At 40.9% G+C, this 26671-nt stretch overlaps 1 protein-coding gene across 5 annotated transcripts in view; it reads right to left on the bottom strand.

The window, feature by feature from the left end:
* PLS3 (plastin 3) overlaps positions 1-26671 on the bottom strand; it is a 92401-nt gene that overhangs the window by 8965 nt on the left and 56765 nt on the right. For 4 of the 5 annotated variants that reach the window (XM_058714590.1, XM_058714593.1, XM_058714592.1 and 1 more), the window contains 9 exons: positions 21680-21843; positions 14866-14995; positions 14452-14584; positions 11589-11670; positions 10055-10220; positions 7495-7637; positions 5090-5116; positions 4726-4821; positions 247-442 (listed from right to left, as the gene is read on the bottom strand). In XM_058714590.1, coding sequence (XP_058570573.1) covers positions 247-442; positions 4726-4821; positions 5090-5116; positions 7495-7637; positions 10055-10220; positions 11589-11670; positions 14452-14584; positions 14866-14995; positions 21680-21843 — 1137 coding nt within the window. The remainder of the gene's footprint in view (positions 1-246; positions 443-4725; positions 4822-5089; positions 5117-7494; positions 7638-10054; positions 10221-11588; positions 11671-14451; positions 14585-14865; positions 14996-21679; positions 21844-26671) is intronic. The other variant, XM_058714594.1, reaches the window with a different exon arrangement.

Genomic DNA, 26671 nt, shown 5'->3' with positions numbered 1-26671 from the left:
CTGGTTTGGTTTACTAAGTGGCCTTAAGCTAAGTGATCCATGACTCCTTTACAAGTTTCCTTGTATCATCCTTTTCTATCAGCTGCCACTTTTTACTCAGCCTTTGGGTCTACTTCCAGCAGATATTTGCTAAGGGAAAGTGGATAAGGAAACGTATTAAGTCAAGATCCTGAAATCATCGTGGCCTACGTAACATATTTCCACTCTGCAGTCCTGCACATTAGAATGTGAGAAACCTTCAGTTACCTTCCAATAGAGTCCAGTCAATATCCTGGTTCTCTGGCTTCGTTAGTGCTGGGTATTTATTGAACAGGTTAGCCACAAAGGCCAAGTTCAGTTTGGGGTTTCCACTGACAACATCAGCAGGGGTAACAAACTGTCTGCAACCTAACTTGTCTGCTTGTTGAAGCATACTCTCTGCTCTCTTCAAATCATCTGTTTCCTGTTGAAGTAAAGTAAGAAGACATATTGTAAAAGGCTAAAAATACTAAAAATATAGAAACGTTTCCCTACAATGATAGGCTGGATATACAATTCTACTTTCTCTTAGCCAACACATGGTATTTATTATAAAATTGTTTGTGGAATGCAACAGAAAGTTGGCTGTATTTGATTGCAGTACCTTAAAAATACCCTAGGTGGCACCAGATGATTTATCTAAGGATAATACATTTAATTCCATTGGGATTACATCTCCTGCTAAAACTCATCAAGAAAAGAGCGAAAACTGCTCAGATTTTTCAGTTGGGCCCTAACGGAGGTGTAAGACTGAAAAAGAGAAAATAATTATGAGAAAATAATTTAAAAATAATAATCAAGAGTCGCAGTCTCCAATGATTTGATTTCAGGTTTAAATTGTGCATTTCAAATTGTAGTTTTTCTCTTCAGGGATTTTTATTTTAGTTTATTTTATTTGTTTACGGTTTGCTTTACTTAACTTTTCCACCCAGGAAGAAGCAATGTTGTGCATTTCTGCAAAGAATACTTACTTTCGACTAATTCCTAGGACTCCCAACTTGTTACCTTCTTCCCCATTCTATTTTTTTTAACGTTCATTTTTATTTTGAGAGAGAGAGAGAGAGCACTAGGGTGAGTCGGGGAGGGGTAGAGAGAGAGGGAGACAGAATCTCAAGCAGGCTCTGCACTGTCAGCACAGAGCCCAACGCGGGGCTCGAACCCAGAAAATCTGAGATGACTGAGCCGAAACCAAGAGTCAGAAGCTCAACCAACTGAGCCACCCAGGTGCCCACCCCATTCTATTTTTTTCCCTTTTTCTTTTCCCCCCTGGAAAGATGCATGCTGAGCTCTTGATCAACATAGGGTTTGGTGAAGAATGTGAGTTACCCAATCATTTCAGACCAGTGTCAAAATTAGTTTCTCAGACACCCAGTATTCCTGCCTCCCAATGCTACAAGTAAAAAAACCGGGAGCTACAGGAGGCACAGTTGCTTTGGGATTTTCTGTGTCTAGTGACCTATGTTTGGAAAAGAACACAGCAACACTCTGAGAAGTTCCTATATCTGTACACTACAGTTTGTCCCAGGGCAAATGCAGCACTTCTGGACAACAGTGTCCCCTATAAAAAGGTTTTACAATTGGTGGGAAAAGAAGAGATAAAGCTAAAGGAAGCTTGAGGAATGTTACTTTTAAACTAACGCTGCCCAGAATGTATAATTTGAGGGTTTTAACTTTGTCTTCAAATTTTTTTTTAACGTTGATTTATTTTTGAGACAGAGAGAGACAGAGCATGAACGGGGGAGGGTCAGAGAGAGGGAGACACAGAATCCGAAACAGGCTCCAGGCTCTGAGCTGTCAGCACAGAGCCCGACGCGGGGCTCGAACTCACGGACCGCGAGATCATGACCTGAGCCGAAGTCGGCCACTCAACCGACTGAGCCACCCAGGGGCCCCTTAACTTTGTCTTTAATGGGTGATGCTCCTTAGTTTTTTAACCTCCAGTGCGATACCTTGACTGTGTAGGACTCCAGAACAATGTGTGTTTATTGTGTTACCCTTGTAACCTTCTGCAGCCAGTAACCACCAGAAGATTGGCAATTGAGTGGGATTCAACGTTTCTTCAGGATTCTCTGTGAGCATATAGTGAGTTCCTCTCAGAGCCTTTTCTATTTCTTGTAACCTGTCAGTTATTACTTTAATATTGTTTGATTTATGCTATTTACCAGCTTTATCTTAAAATCCCTTCTTCATTGATCATCCTGGCATTTTTAATGAAGCATTGACATAATATTGGAACAGAAGGAAGCTTTAAAATAGATGAAAACCAAAAACTTAAATAGTCAAATATACAATAGTGAAATAAAAATAATCAAATCCAAAAAAATATATATGCAAAAATAACTTCAGTTCCTATCTCGCACTATATTCAAAACTAACTCCAAACATATATTTCTAAATGCAAAAAGCCAAACTCTAAAAACCTCTAGGAGAAAACATAGGAGGAAATACTTGTGACCTTGTATTATGCTAAAATTTCTCAGATACAACATCAAAAGCATGATCCGTAAAAGAAAAATGACTAAATTTGACTTGGCTAAAATTAAGAACGTCTGTTCTTTGAAAAACGTTGGGAGAAAACATTTGCAAATCACATATCCGATAAAGGATTTGTATCCAAAATACATAAAAAACACTCAAAACTTGCTAATAAGAAAACAAACAATGCAATTAAAAATGGACAAAATGTTTGAACAATGATGATACATGGATGGTAAATAATCACAAAAAAATGTTCAACATCACAGGTCACTAGGGAAATACAAATTAAAACCACAATGACAGATCTTTTAACACCTGTTAGAATGAGCCAAGTTAAAAGGGCTAACCACACTGAAGTGTTAGCGAGGACGTGGATGAACTGGAACTTTCATACACTGCTGGTGGCAATGCAGGCAATGTAAAATGGTACAACCACTTTGGCAAATGAATTGGCAGCTTCTTCAAAAAGTTAACCGTCACCAATAACCATACCCCATCACTCAGCCATTTCACTCCTAGGTACTTCCCAAAGAGAAATGAATGCACATATTTACACAAAGACTTCTACATGAATGTTCATAGCAGCTGTAGTTGTAATAGCCCCAAACTGGAAACAATCCAAATGTTCAACAAGTGCGTGGGTTAACAAATTGTGGTATGTCCATTCATTGGAATATAATTCAGCCTTTAAGAAGGAATGAATTTATGATACACGTGACAACATGAATGAGTCTCAAAATAATTATGCCAAGCGAAAGGAGCTACACAAGAAAAGAATACATACTACAGGGGTCCATTTATATAAAATTTGCAAATATTCAAACTAATGTAAAGTGAAAGAAAGCAAATGGGCGGTTGCCTGGGAAGGGGGAGTAGGGGAAAGTGGCAGGAAGGAATTACAAAGGATCACGAGCAAACCTGATGTGATAATGGATTTAAAAAAATCAGTCATCAATGAGGCCCTAAAGAAGGTGTAAGGCTGAAAAAGATGAAGAAGGACACTGAACAACAAGGGAAAAGCGTGAGCACGGGCTCAGGGAAACACCGCTGGATAGGAGACCTGGAACAAGACTGTGTAGGGCCTTAAATGCTAAGCAGAACATTTCGGACTAAAGACTACAGTCAATGGGAATCCTTGAAGGACTCTGAGGAGGGAAGAGACAAAGGAGTGTTTTCAGATCAATCAGGGAAGACTGAATGGAGAAGAGCTGTATCAGAATCAGAATCAGTTAGTATCCTGGTGCCGTTTACACAGGCATAAGGTCATCTGGTTAGCCTTCCCAGACAGCTCCCTAGTGCACAGGACAGCCCCTCATCCACACCAAGTGACTGAACCAAAGAGTCTCACATCTAACATACAGACAGAAATACACGTACACAAGTCAGTTACAAGTTCAGTTCTGATAAGGGCAGTGTAAATGGTTTAGACAGTATAATCCACTCAATCGCACTGCATAATAGGGTAGAAATGTGGATTTTCTTTCCTTCTTCTTCTTTTTTTTTTTTTTTTTTAAGTAGGCTTCATGACCAGCATGGAGCCCAACGCGGGGCTTGACCTCACAAACCGTGAGATCATGACCTGAGCTGAAACCAAGAGTCGGGCGCTTAACTGACCGAGCCACCCAGGTGCCCCCAAATTAGTACAGTGCATCCTATATCTAATAGGTGCAAAGAATAAACCAGGCGAACGTAGAAACTTGAGACTAGTCTAGTCCAACTCCTTACTTTATGGATGAGCTAAGTGAGATCCAGTGTGGGGAAGAAATGTGTCCAAGGTCACTGGACAAATCAATGACGTATGCAGGGAACATGTTCCGTGAATGATTCCCCATATTGGATTTCAGGGATCAGCAGTTTGTAAACATAGTCACATTACCCTCAACACAGGAATATTACAGATGCATATATGAACATGGAGTCACTAAATGTCTTACTGTGATTACAATCCAAACGCCTGGAAAAGGTTAGTTTCTAACACTTATTTCCTCACCCTCCCTTTGAATATTTTATGCAATCCATATAAACCAACAGCGCCATCACTGTGGGGCTCACTAATAAACTGTCAAAATAAACCAAAGCTAATCTTTCTGCCTTTGAATTACACCCACAGCAATACATTTTAAAGTAACGCTTACAACTGTCAACACCACCACACGCAATTATAACAATTCTTGCTATTTAGAAGAAACGGACAATGATTTTGTAAGACTGTAGAATTTCAATACTTACATTGAAACCCGACATGTTAATATCTATCCGTGGTTCCCCTTCTTTTTGTCCTTTTGGTGCAATTTGATTGAGAAGATGGAAATAGGCTTTGGAATCCTACAAGTGAATTGAAAATTTCAGTGAGATCACATTTACAAAGAATGAATGTATCCTCTTGTCCCATGTTTGTAAGGATATTTGCATTGGATTTTGGGAGAACAGATGGCAGAAATCTCTGCCTTCAAATCTAACGGATCTTTCCCCCAGAAAAGTCCATCTATCTGGCCTAACGTCTGCCTTGAATATGGATAACTAGATTTTATCAGGACTTCACAATTGATTAACATTACCCATAATACTAGTAAACACATAACTAGTTCTGTACCTTCACTGAATTACTGAAGTCAATAAGCTTGGTAGACAAAACAAGCAAGAAAAGAAAGTAGGAGCAGAAATCCAGGAAGCATAGGGAAAGAGAAAATAAACAGGTTACATCATTACAAACACGATATATACCATAACCTACGGAGAAGAGATTAGCTGTGTTAAAGATGTATTTAGTTGTAGACTTAAATGACCATTCTTAAATGAGTAACACTTGAGTGGGTGAAATAACACATTTAACACTTTGTGACCTGAATATACTTAGCCAAACAAGATTTTTCTTTTTAAGCTCCTGAACTCATTTATTGTTTGAATGTTTTTGCTTGGAATTCCAATAATTAAAGCGGTGTTGCTCATATGGGGGTGGGCTGCGTGACTTTGGGCTGTGTGGACACGCCACAGAATACAACTTGAAAACCAAACATTTAATAAGGGTCCCCAACACACCTGTCAAGTAAATTGCCTTCAGGGGACTGAAACGGATCACCGCTGGGAAGGTGATCCTCCAATATAGCAGGACTCGGAATTCCTATGTAATATTTTTGTAATCCGAAGTGTTAAACATCATGATAGTAAAATAGAGGATTACTGACCCTTGACAGTCCAGACAGGCTCTAAAGGAATGTTCCTCCTAGTAAGCTCTGTAGATTATGTGCACCTTAATCCCCGGGGGGAAGCTGTCCAATATGCAGATTACTGGATCAAAACCCAGACCTACCAAATATGAACCCCTGGGAGTTACCCAGAGCTGCGTCTTAGATGAGCTAAGGCAAGTGAGTTTGACGCATAATGCCATAAATGATGCCAAGAACGGGGAGAATCAGGTGAGTGAAATCCACTTCAGACCAATTCATGAAATGCAAACCCAGATGCTACCATTAGTGGGCATAGGATTTGCCTCCCTGTAATAGGATATTTACTGTTGCAAAAATGTGTTTGCTCACAATTTCTTTCTAAAGGTGCATAAACAATTCATGATCAAATCCTATGCACTTGAGAACAGGTAAAGAGCAGGCCCAGCATTGTATGTACTATCCTGAAAAGGGCTTCGCACGTGAAAACTGAACTTGAATACAGATAAGTTGGAAGCCCTTTTTCACATTACCGAACAATGCTTTGCTTTTTAAAAAGATTCAAGGCAGGCTTTATTTATTTACTTTTAAACAGGATTTCCTTTTGTACATTTAAAATACATCCCAGAACGGAAAACCCATTTCCAAGTGGTTTTTGAGAACACATCTAATGCATACGGCAAAAATATACCTGGCCAAACATGTTGTGTAAGTTAAAAGAAGGGATGGGGAACCAGCTGGTCTTACAATTTTGGAGCTATCCTGAAGTTCCACTGATGAAATCACTTTGCCAATATCCCATCACTTCCTCTCACCGCTGAACGCATTGATGTGACCACAGACTATTGTTTTCATAGCCCTGTGGGTCAGTGACATCTGGTGAAGATCCTTGAGTTTGTTCCCTGTGGCCCAACGTCTGGATTTTGCAGAGAGTCGAGGCAATTAATGAGGACTCTGTGATATTTGCTATGGTAATTGTGGCCCCCTCTCTCTGGGAAGCCAAAGCAACATGTGGTAAAGGACTTGATTTTCTTTTTCTTTTTTTTTAAGTTTATTTATTTATTTTTGGGAGAGAGAGAGAGAGAGAGAGAGGGAGAGAGAGAGAGAGAGGGAGAGAGAGAGAGAGAGAGAGAGAGAGACAGAGAGACAGAGACAGAGAGCACACAAGCCGGGGAGGGACAGAAAGAGAGGGGGACAGAGGACCAGAAGCAGGCTCCGTCCTGTCAGCACAGAGCCCGACGCGGGGCTCGATCTCACAAACTGCGAGATCACGACCTGAGCCGCAGTCGGACCCTTAACCGACTGAGCCACCCAGACGCCATTTTGCAGGTCTGTTATGTGCCAGGTATCGTGTTAGAGGTGGGATTTAGCAGGAGGGCCCTAGAGCAGGGGCTGAGGTAGGAGACACAGACATATGTTAAGAGCTCATCACTACCCTCCGGAACTCAGTGTCTAATGGTGGGAGCACATGACAGAAGAGAAGCCAAACATGAAAGACGAAGGGGAATCTCGGGGCCCTTTCTCTCTCTTCTAGAGCTATACTAACAGATACACTGAGGTCTGGGAAAGGCAGTTAGGAAGAGGCTAGTCATGGCCCCCCCTTCTATACTCCATGTTTAACAGGAGGAAGAACGTAGAAGTTAGGACTAGAATACTTGTACCCTTTTTCACAGAAGCAGAGCTAGACTTGGGGCTAGTGCTCGTTACCAGGTTTCGTCTCTTACTGAAAACTACCATCGGGGCCAAGGGCCAACAAGGCCTGGTGATACACTGGCAGAATTCCCTCGCTGCTCATCACGTCGCCCAAGAGTGTGACGGTTCCCTGCACCGTTACCTTGATGTCAGCACTAAAGTTGTTGATTTTTTGCCAGCCCGAGTTTTCCAAATGAAAGTTGGCCCATCTAAGCAGAAGCTCTTCGGGAGACAGTTTCATGAGCTCCTCCAAAGTCTCCCCGTCTCGAAGTAAGGCGGCCAAGGCTATAAGGAAAAAAAACCCCACAACCAATGTGTTATCTGACAATGGTCATTGTAAGTTCATTTGGTCTTCTGACGCTCTGTGAAGTAATGGATGTGCAAAAACTAGCATGACCTAGGTCCTCAGTTTTAGGTACGGAGAGTCTAATAAAAGCTAAATACAGAAGTAGATAATTATGCAATGATATAAAGATACTGTGTTATGAAGATACACAGCAAATACACAATACCATAATGTATTGTTTTTATTATTCTTCACATTCCAAATGGCAAATAAGTTACAGGTTTTTGTAAATGCTTCTTTATTTAATTTAGAGAGAGAGAGAGAGAGAAAATGTGTGTGCAAGCAGGCAAAGAGCAGAGAGAGGGAGAGAGAGAATCCCAAGCAGGCTGTGCACTCAGCCACCCAGGCACCCCAAGTTACAGTTTTTGAAACATTTTTACATTATGTCATATACTTACCTAAATTGTCCTTGTTTAATAATATTAACATCAGAGATTGGGGGAAGGATGTTAAAAATATTGGAGCCTTTATACTTAACCTTTTGACTACAGAACAGTACAATACAGTACAGGTACACTACAGTATTCATATTTATTTTTTATTTTTTTAGTGTTTATTTTTGAGAGAGAGAGAGATAGAGTGCGAGTAGGGGAGGGGTGGAGAGAGGGGGAGACACAGAACCCAAAGCAGGCTCCAGGCTCTGAGCTGTCAGCTCAGAGCCCGACATGGGGCTCGAACTCATGAACTGTGAGATCATGACCTGAGCTGAAGTCAGACACTTAACTGACTTGAGCCACCCAGGCGTCCTGGTATTCATATTTAAGTATAGTTATCTTACTCCTGAAGGGTTAAATATGGTTTTTAAAAAATATTTTTACTTTTTAAAAAAAGTAATCTCTACACCCAACATGGGGCTCAAACTCACAACCCCCAAATCAAGACTTGTATGCTCTACAGACTGAGCCAGCCAGGTGCCTGGGTTAAATCTATTTTTAATGGGATATAATTCAACTTTACATTTTCTATAGCACGTAACATGTAAAAGCCCCTCAATTATTATTTTTTTAGAGATGAATGGGTGTTTTTTTATGCTTATTTTAGAGAAAGAGAGAGACAGAGACATAGACAGAGTGTGAGTACGGAGGGTCAGAGAGAGGGAGACACAGAATCCAAAGCAGGCTCCAGGCCCTGAGCTGTCAGCACAGAGCCCGATGTGGGGCTTGAACCCACGAACCGCGAGATCATGACCTGAGCCAAAGTCGGATGCCCAACCGACTGAGCCACCCAGGCACCCCACCGCTCAATTATTTTTTGTTGTTGAATGGAATGTGTAGAAGAAGCCAAAGGTTTTTGGTAAATATTCCCTCAGGTAATAGAGAGAAGCACGGGTGTCTGCATAGAGAACCATCTAAATGTTAGCATTGTTTTAGGAGTAAGTCATGCAGTCCTAATGCAATTATTACCTCCCATAAGATAAAAGGAGGTTTATATTGAACAAGAAGACTGAAATTGCCTGATTTCCGAAGAGGTCTAAGTAATGCTTTTATCAGGCCAGTTTCATCTTTCACGGACTCTGCTTCATGCCATGTCACTTTGACCCTGAGGGATTGAAGCAAGGGCAAAGGCAGCATGGTCACTTGTCCAGGACCCTCTGTTGGCTCCCCATCTCCACCAAGTCAAAGGCTAGAAAGGATTAAACACCATGACATCTGTGCACCTGAGACCTTGGCAAAGAAGAGTCATTTGATCTATTACACAAGCCAATGTAATTTTATTTTGTTGTCCTCTTTTCCTTTTTGAACAGACTTCAACTCCTTTAATAAGACAAACACCACCGTGAAGGTGGCTAGCAACGAGAGGAATTATACTTGTTCAAATATAGGTACCTTGGAGTGGACCAAAAGAGAAAGTGTAATGGTGTCCAAAGTGGCCCAAAAGTCTTACGATGGATGAATGTGCAAAATGAGACGGTCGACAGACAGTCTGGGACTTTGAAACTGCCGAGAACCCCAAATATATATTCCCCAGAAGTCACTAGGATTGAGAGACTGATTTCTGGAATAAAATCGGAATATTTGGAGTGGTGCTTCATATTTTAATTTAGCTTTACAGGAAGAGGGTAATGTGTAAGAAGGATGATGCTTCTGCTGGTTCAGGACATATGCGACCATCAAGGGCAGGTTGGCATGGTTCTGAAGAGATCTAAATCAGCGAGAGAATAGAAAAAGCACTAAAAATAATACTAAAGAAGAAAAGTTGTAATCAGGCTGTTTTCCTGAATAACACTATAGCATTACCTTCTGTTAATTCTAGTTATCATCTAATCACCTCAATTAAGTGAAAGCACAACAGTCTACCTGACTAGGAACAAAATAACCAATAAACAACTTTCAAAATAGTGACGATGTTCCATTACCTTCATTCCTGCTTAATTCAATGTCGGCGAACAAACCGATCTTAATGATCTGCCAGAGCAGTCCCAAAACCAGATGGGGTTTCCCAGCCCGCAAATCCTCTGCACCGATGTTCACAACGTGACACCCAATGGCAGAAGCAGAGTTCAGTGCCAAGTTCAAGTTTTCCTGCAAGACAGCCAGTTTACACATTTGCTTCTTGACCTTTCCATTTTTTTAGGAGCCTACACCCTTCACTGAAAATCATGCTCAACGAGGAAATGAGTTTCAGCCATACAGGATCCATAGAAAACAAACTCCAGACAACAAATTCCAGACTTTGGCGTTAAAAGCCTAGCTGCAACAAATCTCATCCTTATAGTTATTGTCCTTTCCAGAATTCTATGGGAAGTTGACGTGGTATTTTAATTTGGTCTCTTATTTGGTCCTTTCTCACAAAAGGAAATGGACGAGAGACGTAGAGTCAGTATATCCATGTGGGTTAAGTGTTGCATTTTTTTTAAGACTGTATTTTTTAAAGTTTTTATTTAATTTATTTTTTAAATTTACATCCAAGTTAGTTAGCATATAGTGCAACAATGATTTGAGGGGTAGACTCCTTAATGCCCCTTACCCATTTAGCCCATCCCCCCTCCCATCACCCTTCCAGTAACCCTCTGTCTGTTCTCCATATTTAAGAGTCTCTTCTGTTTTGTTCCCCCCCCCCCGTTTTTATATTAGTTTTGCTTCCCTTCCCTTATGTTCGTCTGTTTTGTATCTTAAAGTCCTCATATGAGTGGAGTCATATGATATTTGTCTTTCTCTAATTCCACTTAGCATAATCCCCTCTAGATCCATCCGCGTAGTTGCAAATGGCAAGATTTCATTCTTTTTGATTGCTGAGTAATACTCCACTGTATATATATACACCACATCTTCTTTATCCATTCATGCACCGATGGACATTTGGGCTTTTAAGATTGTATTTTTAAGGAATCTCAACACTCAACACGGGGCTGAAACTTACAACCCCGGGATCAATAGTCGCATGCTCTACTGACTGAGCCAGCCAGGTGTCCCAACTGTTGGGTTTCTCAAATTACCTAAACGAGGTCTATTCCACGCACCTGAAAAAGTTCTAGAGGTTTCAAGCTCCACATCCCAAGAGGTGCTCTTGCCTGAGGGAATTTTGTTATCTAACAGGGTAATACTCACTTGATGGAAAGGGAAAATGCTCCATTCCTTAAGCATGCTAATTAACTAAGAGCTTAAATATTTTTTCTTTATTTCTGCATGCTTGAACACAGTATGTAATGAAAAGAACATAGGGCTTTGGAGTTGGACCTGGATTTGAACTTCAGTTCCAACATTAAGCTTGGACAAGCTCAGAAGCCTTTCAGAGTCCCAGCTCTCCTCTGTCAAATCTGGATAATGGTCCTCAACTCAAGAGTTGTTATACGAATTACACGGGAAGATACACAGGGCAGAACCTATGGTCTACAGAATAGGTCCTCACATGGCAGTTTCCCTGAAGAGGACAGGAAGACCAATGCGCACCTGAATGATGAAGGGCGTAAGTTTCTTCTTGTTGATGGCTCTTTCATCAATTGTATCAGGAACTGAAAGGTTGATCATTTTACTGAAACAAAAATTAAACAAGGAGTTGGTTTACTTTTAAAGAGCCTGTAAACATCACAATATTTTAAGGCTTATCCCAAAACGCCACTCATGTAATCTGAAAACGATACATGCAATATGTGACTTTCATCATATTGATCACACAAGAAAAACTATACATGTGAAAAACTCAAGTTGAAAAAAAAGACCAACGTGTTTGGTCCAGTAGCTGGGTATTTCTGAGTTGGGCATGGGGGCATACTCTCTCATTTAAATTTTTTGTATTTTCCACATTATTTTATAAGAATAAATAATTTGGATAGTGAAAAAAACCTTACTAAATAACTTTAAAACATTTTTTAATGTTCATTTATTTTTGAGAGAAAAAGAGACAGAGCACAAGTGGGAGGGGGTCAGAGAGAGAGGGAGACACAGAATCTGAAACAGGCTCCAGGCTCTGAGCTGTCAGCGCAGAGCCCGATGCGGGGCTCGAACCCATGCACCACGAGCTCATGACCTGAGCCAAAGTTGGATGCCCCACCGGCTGAGCCACCCAGGCACCCCCATAAGCATTTTTAATTGCATTTTACATACAAGTAGCTTTTACTAATATTTAAAAAATTAATTAGACATAGCACAGAATACTAGATCATTTAAAATAGAAGAACTCTTGGATCATCTAGACTAGCGTTTCTCAACTCTTGACTATGTATTAGAATTTATCTGTTGTTTTTGAGGGGGGCGGAGAGGCAGAGAGAGAGGGAGACACAGGATCCAAAGCAGGATCCAGGCTCTGATCTGTCAGCACAGAGCCCGATGCGGGGCTTGAACCCACAAGCTGTGACATCATGATGTGAGCCAAAGTCGTACTCTTAATGGACTGAGCCACCCAGGCACCCCCTGAATAAATTTTAAAAACAGATAAAACGCCACACTGAAATTGTCTCTTCTAGATTGTGTAATTCACAATTAAAAATGACCATTTATTGGGGTACCTGGGTGGCTCAGTCAGTTAAGCGACTGACTTCACAATCTCACAGTTTGTGAGTTCGAGCCCCGCGTCCGGCTCTGTGCTGACAGCTCAGAGCCTGAAGCCTGCTTCGGATTCTGTGTCTCCCCCTCTCTCTACCCCTTCCCTGTTCAGGCTCTGTGTCTCTCTGTCTCTCAATGATAAATAAACGTTTAAAAAACTTAAAAAAAAATAATTTAAAAAAATGACCATTTATTCACAAGGAGGTAAATTCGTTGAGCATGAGATTCTTTCATTCACCATATTTACTGAGCGCCTAAATGATGAGTTAGGCACTACATTTGGTGCTAATTCAGTGGTGAGAGAAAGGAAGGTTCTGCTAATTAGACAAGAATCTAGGACTTCTTTGGAAGAATCTCATCTGGTAAAATTTGGACTGAGATGCTAACATTTTAGATGTTTCTAAACACTGCCTTAAAACATGTTATTCTGCACAGGGAAAACCATGCTTCTTTCCATGTAAAATTTCAATATGAAATAAATAGCATCATGTGATTATTTCTCTGTATTAAAACACAGGGGGGCATTATTTCTTTAGTGCCTATATATAGACAGAAGAGGAGATCTCTTACGGTTTTTAAAAACATTTCTTTATTTACTTATTTATATTTGAGAGAGAGAGAGTGCGAGCAGGGAAGGGGCCGAGAGAGAGAGAATCTTAAGCAGGTTCCATGCCCAGCACAGAGCCCGAGGTGGGGCTTGATCTCCCAACCCTGAGATCATGACCTGAGCCGAAAGCAAGAGTCCCATGCTCCACCGACTGAGCCACCCAGGCGCCCCTTCTTACTTTTTTAAAAAAATTATTTATTTATTTATTTATTTATTTATTTATTTATTTATTTTTTAACGTTTATTTATTTTTGAGACACAGAGAGACAGAGCATGAACAGGGTAGGGGCAGAGAGAGAGGGAGACACAGAATCTGAAGCAGGGCTCACACCCATGAACCATGAGATCATGACCTGAGCCAAAGTCAGAGGGTTAACTGAATGAGCCACCCGGGCGCCCCCTGGAGCACTCTCTTAGCCATCATGCCGCACTGCTTCAACAGAGCCCATCAACCGACAAAGTGTTGGTAATCTTACATCCTTTCTGCCAAGATACTGCTGCCTCTGGGGCAGCAGGAAGAACACCCACATTTTTCAGAAATAAGTAATTGGAGAGTGAGAACTGAAGAGGAGTGTCGCTTCTTTTTTTCGAAGCCACGGTACTTTAGAGATAAGTGGACACCGACATACTTAAGTCCAGCAAAGCTGGTCATGGTCTGCTTGCTCAAGTGATGAGAAGAAGCTGGAAGCTGATGGCTTCTTTATAAAGTGGTCCCCACTCTAAATGACTGAGTTTTAGATTCATATTTTGGTGGTCCTTTCTCAGACACGCTCAGAGATGAAGTGGGGAGAGACCTGACAATGTTTTTAATAATTTTTTTAAGTTTCTTTCTTTCTTTCTTGAGAGAGAGAGAGAGAGAGAAAGAAAGAGAGAGAAAGCATGCGTGGGGAAGAGGCAGAAAGACAGGGAGAGAGAGAATCCCAAGCAGGTTCTGCGCTAATGGCCCAGAGCCCGAAACGAGGCTCGAACCCAAAAACCGGGAGACTGTGACCTGAGTCGAAATCAAGAGTCGGACCCTTAACCGACTGAGCCACCCAGGCGCCCCTGAGCCGGGACAACTGTCAATTCTAGTTATTTCCCAATGTCAAGCATCCAGAAACACATATATCAATCATGTGGAAGACTGTCTGGGAAACCTGGATCTCAAATCAACCAACATCTTACCAAAGCACAATTCCGTCACCAACAGCTTTGAACAGGTCGTCGGTGTTTGGGTTCATTGGTATAACGTGTCTGCAATCGGGATCATTTTCCAAAGCTTTGTTTATCCAGTTAACAAAAGCGTATTTTTCTTCCTCTAGAATTATGTTGAATAACAAGAAATTATTACTTTTATTGCTGTAGAGCTCTGCTATAACAAAGCCTATCCTTGCATACATTCTATAGCATCTCTCGCAAGCTACAGTAAATAGTCATAATGCCTTTATGGCAAGAAGTGATCCCGAGTTGAATACAGGCCACAAAGTGCTTCTACTGTATTCTTAATTAGGAGGCAATGTTTTTCTCGGTCCCCTCCTTGACATGCATTCTACTTAGTTCATTGTGTTAGCCTAACACGGGCGAAACTATTACTATTACCTGAGTAAGAATGCTGTGTTCCTTCACTGGAAAGCTCTGAAGTGCCTCCCAGAGCACAAATCCCTTCTTTCCTGTTGATCGCTTTGCGGAAGGTTTTGGCAATATCACTGCTTTTTACCTCTTGGAAAATCTATTGATGAAAATGCATCGTTAATTCGCGATTCATTTTAAATTAGGCACGAGGAGAAGCCCAGCCCTCTTCTTTCACACTGCGATCAGCTGCATGGTCCCACACAGGTGCCGAGCGTTAAAGGCCACGGAACACTGCGCTCGAGGTTTGAAGCTGGTAAATGAGTACCACGATACTGAAAAATGAAGCCAGAGGCAATTGCACACACTTGTGGAAAACGTTAAGTGCCACATGCATTGAATCCGCTTTAAGCCGAAAACTGGCATGGTTCAAAAGCATACATAAATCTGTTAATTTTCTACCAACAAGTGAGCCTTTGTTCGTTCCCTGGAGAGAAAAGGCTGAGGGATCTATCTCCCTTCTTTAACCACAATTCTTAGTGCAAAGAAAGGTGAAGTTTTTAGGACTCAACCCCCCCCCCCCCAAAACACACACACACACACACACACACACACACACCTTTTTGGATACAATGGTAAGGGCTTGTTCAATCAAAGTTTACAGAGTAATAAGGTGAAAGAATGCATTCAGTTGGCAGCAAAGAGACAACTATGGAGAATGAACACAAAAAAGGAGCTTTTCAGTGATTGTCTTGTTTGAGCATTTATAAAATCCAGCTTCTCTTCAAAATAAGGAGCATGGCTAACAAAATTAACGTGTACATTCTAATTATACAAGAGCAGGTAGTAACAAAGCTTAATTTCACACCCTACCCTAACTGCCTGATTGAATGAATGGACATTCTAAAGGACTACCTGTATATGTCTGTCTATTTATTTATTTTGAGAAAGAGATAGTGAACTAGTGGGGGAGAGGCGAAGAGGGAGAGAGAGAATCCCAAGCAGGCTCCACGCTGCCAGCACAGAGCCCGACATGGGGCTCGATCCCACAAACCGCGAGATCAGGACCTGAGCGGAAATCAAGAGTCGGACACTCAGTGCATTGAGCCATCCAGGTGGCCAGGACTATCTGTATATTTTTCAAGACTGGAACTCCCCTAGGCCCAAATTTGTTCCTGATCTACCAATGCACATGGCTCAAGTAGCCACCTCCAGTAAAATGAGAGCAAGACGCAGTATCTCCATAAAAATTTCTTTAAAAGGTGTTTACAACATGTAAGTGGACTTACAGAAAGAAACGTATGACCCTAATGGAAAAGTTGCTCAACAAACAGAAAAGAAGTAGGCCTTTGGCATTATTGACAAGCACATACACACACACACACACACACACACACACACACACACACACATATCTCAGGAGGTACAGCCTGTGTTTGAAGTTCATAGACCAGGATCACGATATCTAGCAGTTCAGGTTGTATCTGTGAAAGCAGGCAGGAGGAGAAGCTTTAGATCCAGCTCCCTGTGCCATTAACCAAGTCCTGGTTTTGCACAAGACAGTGTCGGGCCAAAAGCAGGGAGGGCCTTTTGATATTTAGATTTTCCAGAAGGGCACCTTTTTGTCCTTAATTCACTAATCTATTAATCCAAATCAGAGTGACTTTTTTGTAACTGGTGTAAAAGTTGTAGGTATTGCTGGTGGCCCTGTCACAACGTCATGCTTTCCTCTTAACCTTTCTAAGATCCTGACTCTCCTTGGACTTACAAACCCAATTTTATTTAGGAAAATAGTTAGGAAGCAGTTAAGTTCCACAAAATCAAGCTTACTCAGTTTCCACAGCTGTGAGGTTTTTTTTTTTTTTTTTTTGCTATAACTGTAATTTCTTGAGGTAGAGTTTTGTTATTTCTTTAATTTAAAAATTTGTAATCAATTAATTTTTTTTTTTTGAGAGACAGAGAGCGCACATGTGAGCAGGGGAGGGACAGAGAGGGAGGGAGAGGGGGAAGAGAATTTTAGCAGGCTCCATGCCTGGAGTCCCACAAGGGGCTCAATCTCGTGAACCCTGAGATCACGACCTGAGCCGGAATCAAGAGTCGGATGCTTAACCAACTGAGCCACCCAGGCGCCCCTATTTTTACGTTTTTAAAGATTTTATTTTTTAAGAAATCTCTACACCCAACATGGGGCTCCAACTCACAATCCTAAGATCAAGAGTCGCATGTTCTGCCGAGTGAGCCAAACAGGCACCCCTCTCGACATAGAATTTTAGAACGAGTATGCACACAACCAACAAAATCACTTTTCCTCCTTTCTGGCCATTATACTGACTCCTATTAAGTACCAGTAGCATAGAGCTGATTACTCATGCAATCTGGATAATTTCTGAATTATTGAAGTGATTTTTATGTACAATCTAATTTTTTAAGTCCAACTTTAATTTCATTTGCCTCAATTTCACAGCCAAGATCATACAACAAAATGGCGACCAGCCATTATCAAAGGGCGACCGACCCCCTTTGATAACAATATATCTACTCAGCAAAAACATAATATTTGGGGCACCTGAGTGGCTCAGTCGCTTAAGCGTCTGACTTCCGCTCCGGTCATGATCTCACCGTTGGTGAGTTTGAGCCCCGCGTCGAGCTCTGTGCTGAGAGCTCAGAGCCTGGAGCCTGCTTCGGATTCTGTGCCTCCCTCTCCCTCTTTCCCTCCCCTACTCACTCTCTTTCTCTCTCTCTCAAAAATAAACAAATATTAAGAAAATAAAAAAAAAACCCCAATGTTCACTATTCTACCTCATTCTGAACTCTACTTCATTTAGTAAAACACTATCTAGTAAATTAAAATCTGAAATGTGTGCTTTTCCTCATGACATAAATCACTGGCATGACAAGAAAACATCCAAATCCAAAATGTTACTGCCTCAGAAATGACCTTCGAAGAGTTATTTATTTTTTTTTTATTGTAACTATTTTTGCCTCAAGGATCATCTGCTTCTAAAAATTCGGTTGAGGAGCGCCTGGGTGGCTCAGTCGTTTGAGTGTCTGACTCTTGATTTCAGCTCAGGCTGTGGGATCTCAGGGTTGTGGGATCGAGCCCCGTGCACGGAGCCTGCTTAAGATTCTCTCTCTGCCCCACTCTCCCACTCGCACTCTCTCTAAAATAAAACAATAAAAAATAAAAATAAAAATTAGGCAGATTTCCATGATCGCACTTGCAGCTGAAAAATAAATAAATCCGAATTTATATACATCGCGGAAAAGAGGAATAATATAAATAATGAGTTAACAAAAAGAATGCCTGCTTTCTCGTATCCTCATGCAATTACTTACGTAGCTCTAGTTAAGCTCACGCTTGGGAATGAAAGCAAAGTTGCGATTAAAAATTAAACTTTCTAATTGCCTTACAAAGGTTATATGACCTTCATCTTCTAAATATTTTTAAATAAATTATCCTAGCCAAGCTCAAATTTTCAGGTTCACCGTATTTTCTTCTGTGCCTTCGAGAAAAAAAAAAAAAAACAACTTTAAAGGGATAATTGAAGATTTATGTATCTTACACTGCTTCACTGCAGGAGGTGATAACGCTATTTGAGCAGAAGCCCTGGCTTAACAAGAATCTCAGAAATCAGAGATAACACAAGGCCAGCTACTGTCTTCTCAATGAATCTTTTCAAAGCTGCCTGTTGTGATACTAATGAGCTCACTGTTTCGAGCTGTTTTCCCTTGCTGAGGAGGGATGGGCTTTGTCAGGCGCGCAGAAGCTCTTGGGTATAAGCTGCTTGCTCTGTTTCTATCCATCTTTGCGGGTCTCTTATGGACTGTATAAATGTGTCTGATTCCTTTTTAAAGTTTCGTCACCTTTCTAGCTCGGTGCAGGACTAGTGAGTGGCCAGACGAAAGCAATCCAGAGGCATAATGACTGAAGCGGAAGGAAAGATTTCAGAAAGAATTGCAAAATATTGACTGGATTCCAGGGTTTGAGGCTTGCTTCCAAAGTGTTTCCAAAGTAATACGTTTGAATTTTTCCCTTTGTGTGTGTGTGTGTGTGGGGGCGGATCTGTTGTAAGCCTAAACTTAGTAATAATAGCAAAAGAACACTGGTTGTTTTGTTTTTTTTTTTTTAAATAGAAATAGCAACCCCCAGCAAGTAATACCTACATAACATTTGCTATATGCCTGGCACTGTTCTAAGCACTTAGGTAAAGTTATTTAATCTGGCGAGGTCAGCGCTATTAGCAAAAGTCCTGAAACAGGTCAACAACTTATTACCATTATGCAAGACCAAGTTTCTCACTGTGAAAATAAGAGTCTAATGCAGACATCTCTGCTGAAAGAAACGGCCATGCCAGTCTTTTTAAAGATGCAGGGGAAAACCCCACTATAACCTTGTAGGTATAAAAATCCAGTAATTTAGTTTTGAAATACTTAGAAGAAACAAAATCAGAGTATTAAATTTAACTTGAATGTGTGAAGTTTACATATAATCTAGGGACTCTTTTCTGCCTGTATATATATATATATATATATATATATATATATATATATATATATATATATTCTTCTCTGAAATTAACATAAACTGATTTTATCTGTAGGCTGGTTTGTAATTAATACCTCTTACGCAGTAATTTAAAAACACCCTAAGATGCACGAACATGTTTATTTCTACTGCTTTATGTTAATACCTGCCAGGAATAACTCGCCTCCTTTTTCATGGATAACTAAGATCTACCCATATTTTGACAATTTTTAAGATGTCTCACTGGTGACAAAGCAGATGTAAATGGATAGATATTGGATTGGACATTGATCTTTCAGTACGGTCATGCTGGTATCATTCTGAAACTTCAGGCAAGTTATTTTACTGTCCTTTATATTTCAAATTTCTTCAATAGAAGGGAGCTAACTGGAAAAAGCATTGGTCCCCTGTGTAAAGTCCGGGAAGCTACTTCCTTTTTTCAGGAATCCAGGCTTTTGTTTTTAATTTGAAAAATGAAGGCGTATAAGCATATTGATTCCTTCCAATTTTAAAATGTACATACGAACATAAAATGCGCTCATTAATATTTTTAAAAAATTCCTAGTGATGCCAGAATTATGATGCATATCATTTACTTTTTAAGGATATAGTAAGGTAATCAAACCTCCTCACTTTAAAAAGCCTCAAACAGCTGTGCAGAATCTGCCACATTTCAAAATATACAAAATTAAATATTTCCCCGAGGTCATTTTTCTCAGAGACACTTTCATAATTCTGTCCTTAATAATACCGGCACGCTGCAAATCTTAATGATTTAGGTCTGCTCTTTCTAGTAGATCAAAATTCTAAGCAGTAAATTATATCAGAAAATAACCAATCATAGTTAACTACTACTGCTCTATGCTGCTTTAAATTCACAATTCAACATGCAGTTATAAGGGGAGCACGTTACCCATCAGAGGACATGCAACTTACTATTGAACACAGAATTCAAAACAAAAGGCTTTGGCAATAACTGAGGACAAAAACAGTGGGGGGGAAATCAGCATTTCAAAAGAAGTCGGCATGAACGATACCATTATAATTACGACGCATGCCTACATTTTTAAAACAGTAGCACCCCCACAAAATGCTATCAGCTCAGTAGACATCATTACTCAGTCAATTTCCTTCTGGAACACTGACAGTGTTTTAAAGGGGTTCGTTCTAATGGGAGAAAATATACCAGAATTTCACTGGCTACACTGAGCCTCAGTTAGCATGGTAAGAGGATAAGAGTGCTAGGAAGTTTGTGATGAACAGGAGGCACGAATTCCCTGTTTGTGATACAGTGAAAAGAATGCCTAATTAGATCTAGTCAAACTCAGCCTTCAAGTAATAATAAATAAAACCAATAAAATCTTAAAAAAATTTTTTTTATGCTTATTTATTTTTGAGAGAGAGACGCAGAGTGTGAGTGGGGGAGGAGCAGAGAGAGAGACGAAGAGAGAGAGTCTGAAGCAGACTCCAGGCTCTGAGCTGTCAGCACAGAGCCCGATGCGGGGCTCGAACCCATGAATCATGAGATCATGACCTGAGCCAGTCAGACGTTCAACCGACTGAGCCACCCAGGCGCCCCTAAAACCAATAAAATCTTAATGGCGTTCTTAATTGAGGGAAGAGGCAACCGCTATTCTTTAATATACATCTCAAATACTCTGCCAATGAATATGGATGGAAAATGGCCTAGGTAACCTCGCCCACTGGCAGCTAAAGCATCAAGCTTCAATCAGAAGAGCTACGCATACACTCTCCAAGCACGGAGTACAGAACTAGAAACTACGTGCTTGGGACTCAAAAGATACGCTTCTAACTTTTAATTAGCCAAATTATCATCCTCGAGAAAATGGCACACTTAAATACTACCACCGCAAGAGAAGGAACCATCTTTTTAATCAGAAAGTTCAACTCAGGAAGCTTCCAAGACTGTGAGTCAGGGTGTAGTGTTAAGATTTGGGAGCACACCGTTCCCCACGGGAGACGGAGCATCTCAAGGGTGGCACGTAGCACCTTGAAAAATGCCCTTTAATGATGCCCCCGAAGGAAACGGTTCGCATTTTACAGCGAGTCGTGAGTTCTGCCTTTGATTCTGTCTTCTTCTCGATCGGTTCTTCTTCTCGTGTTCTTCTTCTCGATCGGTTTAAGATACTCCGATGGCTAAAAGGACTAACTCAATTTGGTGGGGTGAGAGAAATTGCATTAGTTGTAACAAGACGAATACGGTATATTTAGGGACTTGGGAGGACTTATTACCAGAAGATCCCTCTAGACAAAGGAACAATCATTACTCTGAATAATGGGGGATTTTTACATACTTACATAAACAAATTCATCGAAACTTATCTTCCCATCTTTATTCCTGTCACCATCCAGCATGAGTTTTTGAATTATTTCTCTCACTTTATATCCCGGTAATGGCATATTGGCTTCCTTGAAAAGTTCATGAAGTTCATAGTCACAGATGAATCCATTGCTGTTGAGATCTTTGGACGAAGGGAGGGCAGGCGAGGAAGGAGAAAATTTAGGAAAAATAAATTAATCTGTGAGTATTTTTACGATCAGAGTGTTTTTCTTCATTTGAGACTTGGTTCATAAGCTTGCCTAAATATAGTGTTTGTTCTTGTTACTGTTTGGTATCTACGGTTGTTTAAAAGGGAAATGCAACTTTTAACTCAAAGGGCATGGGTTTACATCATGTTTCCTGTATTTTAAACAGTGTATAAGTAGCTTCACTTACAAATAGTAGCCCTAATATTAACAAAGCATAGTTGTCTCATAAACTTATTTTTCAATCATGAAGCTGACAGGACTTTAAAAAAAAATTAATAGGGGCGCCTGGGTAGCTCGGTCGGTTGGGCGGCCGACTTCGGCTCAGGTCATGATCTCGCGGTCTGTGAGTTCGAGCCCCGCGTCGGGCTCTGGGCTGACAGCTCAGAGCCTGGAGCCTGTTTCAGATTCTGTGTCTCCCTCTCCCTCTACCCCTCCCCTGTTCATGCTCTGTCTCTCTCTGTCTCAAAAATAAATAAACGTTAAAAAAAATTAAAAAAAAATTAATAGACTATACACCAAGAAAATGCTGCCATGGCATAAAACGATTTCTATGGTACCTACTTAAAAGTTTTATGCTCCTCATTCTAACATCGGTCCAATAGAATATTTTATGAATTGATGCTGATTACATTACACAGCACACCTGAAATCCAGCTACCCTCTTCAGTGCCAATTTTTTTCAAGAGTTAATGTAAATAAACATTAATCCAAGACAAACATAGAGTTCATAAAAATAAATGCAGTCCTAAAGTAATGCAAATATTTACCACGATTCTAGAAATAATCTTTTTATCTTTGTGCTAGGACAATTCTAACAGTATATATCTTAAGTGCCGAAAATATGTATCTTTAGTCTGAAACTGTTAAAAATGTGAAAAAAAAAAAACAAAACTGAGGTGCCTGGGCGGCTCAGTCGGTTGAGTGTCCAACACTTGATTTCTGCTCGCATCATGATCCCAGGGTTGTGGGATTGAGTCCCACGTGGGGCTCTGTGCTGAGCAAGGAGCTTGCTTGAGATTCTCCCTCTTTCTCTCTCTCTCTCCCTCTGCCCCTCTCCCCAGCTCATGCTCTCTCTCTCTCTCTCTCTCTCTCTCAAAAAAAAAAAAAAAAAGGGAGTGGGGGAGGACTGATGAATGACCAAAAGTTAATTTGCTGGGAAAGAGGGCTAATGTCCTGGGTGTTGTAATCACTCGGGCATATTTTTTTTTTAACTAAAAAAAAATTGGACTTTCACCAGCAATTTCAAACACCTCCTGTTCAACAATCCTTCTTATTCCTTAGGTCACCACTGAATTTCATATGTAAATTTAATTATTCTAATAAAAGGATACGATCTCAATAGAGAAATGACTCAAGATGACCACAGCACTGTTCAAGAAAATATACCGGGCAGTTAATTTACTTGATATGTGACTTTATTAAAAAAATTTTGTTAATGCTTATTGATGTTTGAGAGAGCAAGAGAGGGAGAGCAGGGGAGGGGCAGAGAGAGGGAGGCAGAGGATCAGAAGCAGGCTCTGTGCCGTTAGTGGGGCTCGAACTCTCAAACCATGAGATCATGACCTGAGCCAAAGTCAGACGCTTAACCATCTGAGCCACCCAGGAGCCCCTCTATCTGACACGTCACTTTAAAACTGTACCAGGTACAGTTCTGGGAATTGGGGCCATCACCACCAACGAAAGAAAGTCCTGCTGTCCAAGGGCTCACATTCTAATGGCAACTAAACAGCAAATAACATATATCGTGAGGTAGAACTGTAAAATCACACAATATAAATAAGTGCTATGATGGAAAATAAAACAGGGTAAGGGGTCGCAGACTGGGGGCTATTTTGCCCCTCGGGGAAACTTCAGAAATGTCTGGAGACATTTTTGGTTGCTACGACGGGGGGGGGGGGGGGGGGGCAGGGGGAGGGGTAGTATGAGGGTGCTCCCGGCATGCAGCGTATACAGCCGCCAAATATCCTACAAGGCCCATGACCCCCACTCACGATCCAGAATTATGCAGCTCAAAAGGTCAGTGGTCAAGGACAGCCACTTTGCTGAGGTTATATCTGGATGAAGACCTCTGTGAGGTAAGGGAGCGCATCACGTGGGTATCTGGGGGAAGAGATTTCAGGCAGAGGAAAGAGCACATGCGACATTGGTGATGCGGAAGAGTGTCTGGTATGTTTTGAGAACAGTGAGGATCCAGTGTGAGTTGAGCATTTTAATGAAGTGTACTTCTAGAGTAAGCGAATGACTCTTAAACATAACTAGTACGTTTAAATCCATCACCGAGAGTATGTATACTTCCAAAACGTCATCCTCAAACTACCCAAAACTTCTGAAAATCGTGAATATTTCCTTCCACAAAGGGCACTCAATGTCCCTAAGGCACATCTTTACATTCTTTGCTTTGAATTAATGAAAGGCCATAGATCCAACACTTTATTAGTAAAGTGTTTATATGCAGAAGTCAGTCCAGCAGCAACATCTGCAGTTGCTAAAAAGAACAAAGTAATCCACATGGTACTGTGGCAGGATTTTAGCAATTTTTGATGAATGAAATTCTTGAGTTTAAATAGACCTCCTCCCATGCATATATCAATCTCTTTCTCCCATTTTCTTTAAAAAGTTAAAATAGAGGGAGACCTGGGTAGCTCAGTCAGTTAAATGTCTGACTCTTGGCTTCGGCTCAGGTCATGATCTCACGGTTCGTGGGTTCGAGCCCCACATCGGGCTCTGCGCTGACAGTGCAGAGCCTGCTTGGGATTCTCTCTCCTTCTCCCTCTTTCTCTGCCCCTCCCCTGCTCTCTCTCTCTCTCTCTCTCTCTCTCTCTCTCTCCCTCTCTCTCATAATAAACAAATAAACTTTAAAAAATGTTAAAATAGAAAAATTAAAAACAAATAGAGCTCAGTTCTAGGGTGTAAGTGTGGCATAGTGAAAGATATACAGCATAGTTGAAGGACAAGTGGGAGTACTGTGACATAGGATTTGCATAAGTCATCTCTGTAGGTCTTTGTTTACCCATGTGTAAAGGAGTCCTCTGGATCAAATGACCTCCAAAGTCCCTTGCTGACTCTAACACTCTGATTCTAAATTTGAGCAGCTAAGACTTCAGAAACCACACACACACACATACACACACACACACACACACACACTTTAAAAAGATATTGGAGGTAAAATCATAATGCATCTTAAAAACAAATATACAGTAATAACATTCTTATTTAAAATGTTTATTATTTTGAGAGAGGCAGGGGAGGGGCGGGGTGGGGGGGGAATCCCAAGCAGGCTCTGTGGTGTCAGCGCAGTGCCTGACATGGGGCTCTATCTCATCAACTGCAAGATCATGACTTGAGCAGAAATCCAGAGCCAGACGCTTAACCCACTGAGCCACCCAAGAGCCCCTACAGTAACAACATTCTGATCACTACTATATCACATTATCTAAATACAACACTCCTTCGTTTTTCGATCTTTTAGAAAGAGATAGCTTATTCCTTGCAACTATCAAAAAGTCTACTTGGCAATTTCTGAGAGAAAAATATTTTTAAATGTATTCTCCTTTACCTTGACTTCTGAAAGGACATATCTGAGCATAATTTAACCTGTGATTGATTCCAGTTTCGACCTAGCATACAACAGGCGCTTCATTGTTCCCTTTGTGTTCTCAGTGGTACAATAGAAGCAGAAGGTAGAGAGGTTTTAAAATAAATATCAGAGGGGCACCTGGGTGGCTCAGTCGGTTAAGCGGCCGACTTCGGCTCAGGGCATGATCTTGCGGTCCGTGAGTTCGAGCCCCGCGTCGGGCTCTGTGCTGACCGCTCAGAGCCTGGAGCCTGTTTCAGATTCTGTGTCTCCCTCTCACTGACCCTCCCCTGTTCATGCTCTGTCTCTCTCTGTCTCAAAAATAAATAAAACGTTAAATAAATAAATAAATATCAGAGAACTATAAATGCAAAACTATAGGAAACTGACCAAAGCCCGGAGAGTCTGATCTACTTGGCAGTTTATTGGCCTTAGGTAGACTAGAGGTGTAGGCAATGCGGAGAATGAGCATTTGCGTGAGAGCCCTCTGTGAAATAACCTCTGTTGGGCATTAATTAGAAGACAGCTCGCTGATGTGATTAAAAGATGCGAGGAAGCGTACTCACCCTAAAATATAACTAACATACAATAACCACATGCAGAAACTCCATTTTGAAGTAACAGCAGTAATAACAGATGCTGTTAGTAACTGACAGGAGCATTTGAAAAGGGGGTTGGAGGAATACGACTTGGTCATTACAGAGCCATCTTCCTTATTAGGTTGCAAACCTCTTGGGTAAAGATTCTTTCGCATCTTTTTATCTCCACCCCAATATGTAGCACAGTACCTTGCACATAACAAGCAATGTGAAAACTAGTTTTTGTAGAACTGCTGATTCTCAAGTATTAACTAGGAGAATAATGCTCTAATCTAATGAGCATTTTAACAACAGAATTAAACAATAACAAAAAATACAGAAATAGCACTAGAAGACTGAATGGCAATTCACCAGGAAACCATAACGACAGAAATATCTCTTAAATAACATTCAATCTCATTCCCTTTGTTCTAATCCTGTCCCCACCCGGCAGCCTTCAGATCTGTAATTTGGTTTTCTAAGTGAACACACCCACCAACGAGTACCCAAGTAGACAACCAGTGATGGTTGTCAGGTTGGGACTTCTCCTGTTCTAAATGTAGAAACCTGCTTTGGCTGTATTAAGAAATACCATGTGAACTTGTT

The sequence above is a fragment of the Neofelis nebulosa genome, chromosome X (genome assembly GCF_028018385.1).
Source record: "Neofelis nebulosa isolate mNeoNeb1 chromosome X, mNeoNeb1.pri, whole genome shotgun sequence".
In the NCBI taxonomy this organism is placed as follows: domain Eukaryota; kingdom Metazoa; phylum Chordata; class Mammalia; order Carnivora; family Felidae; genus Neofelis; species Neofelis nebulosa.
The sequence above is the reverse complement of the archived record's forward strand: the minus strand, read 5'-3'. Positions and strand labels throughout refer to the sequence as shown.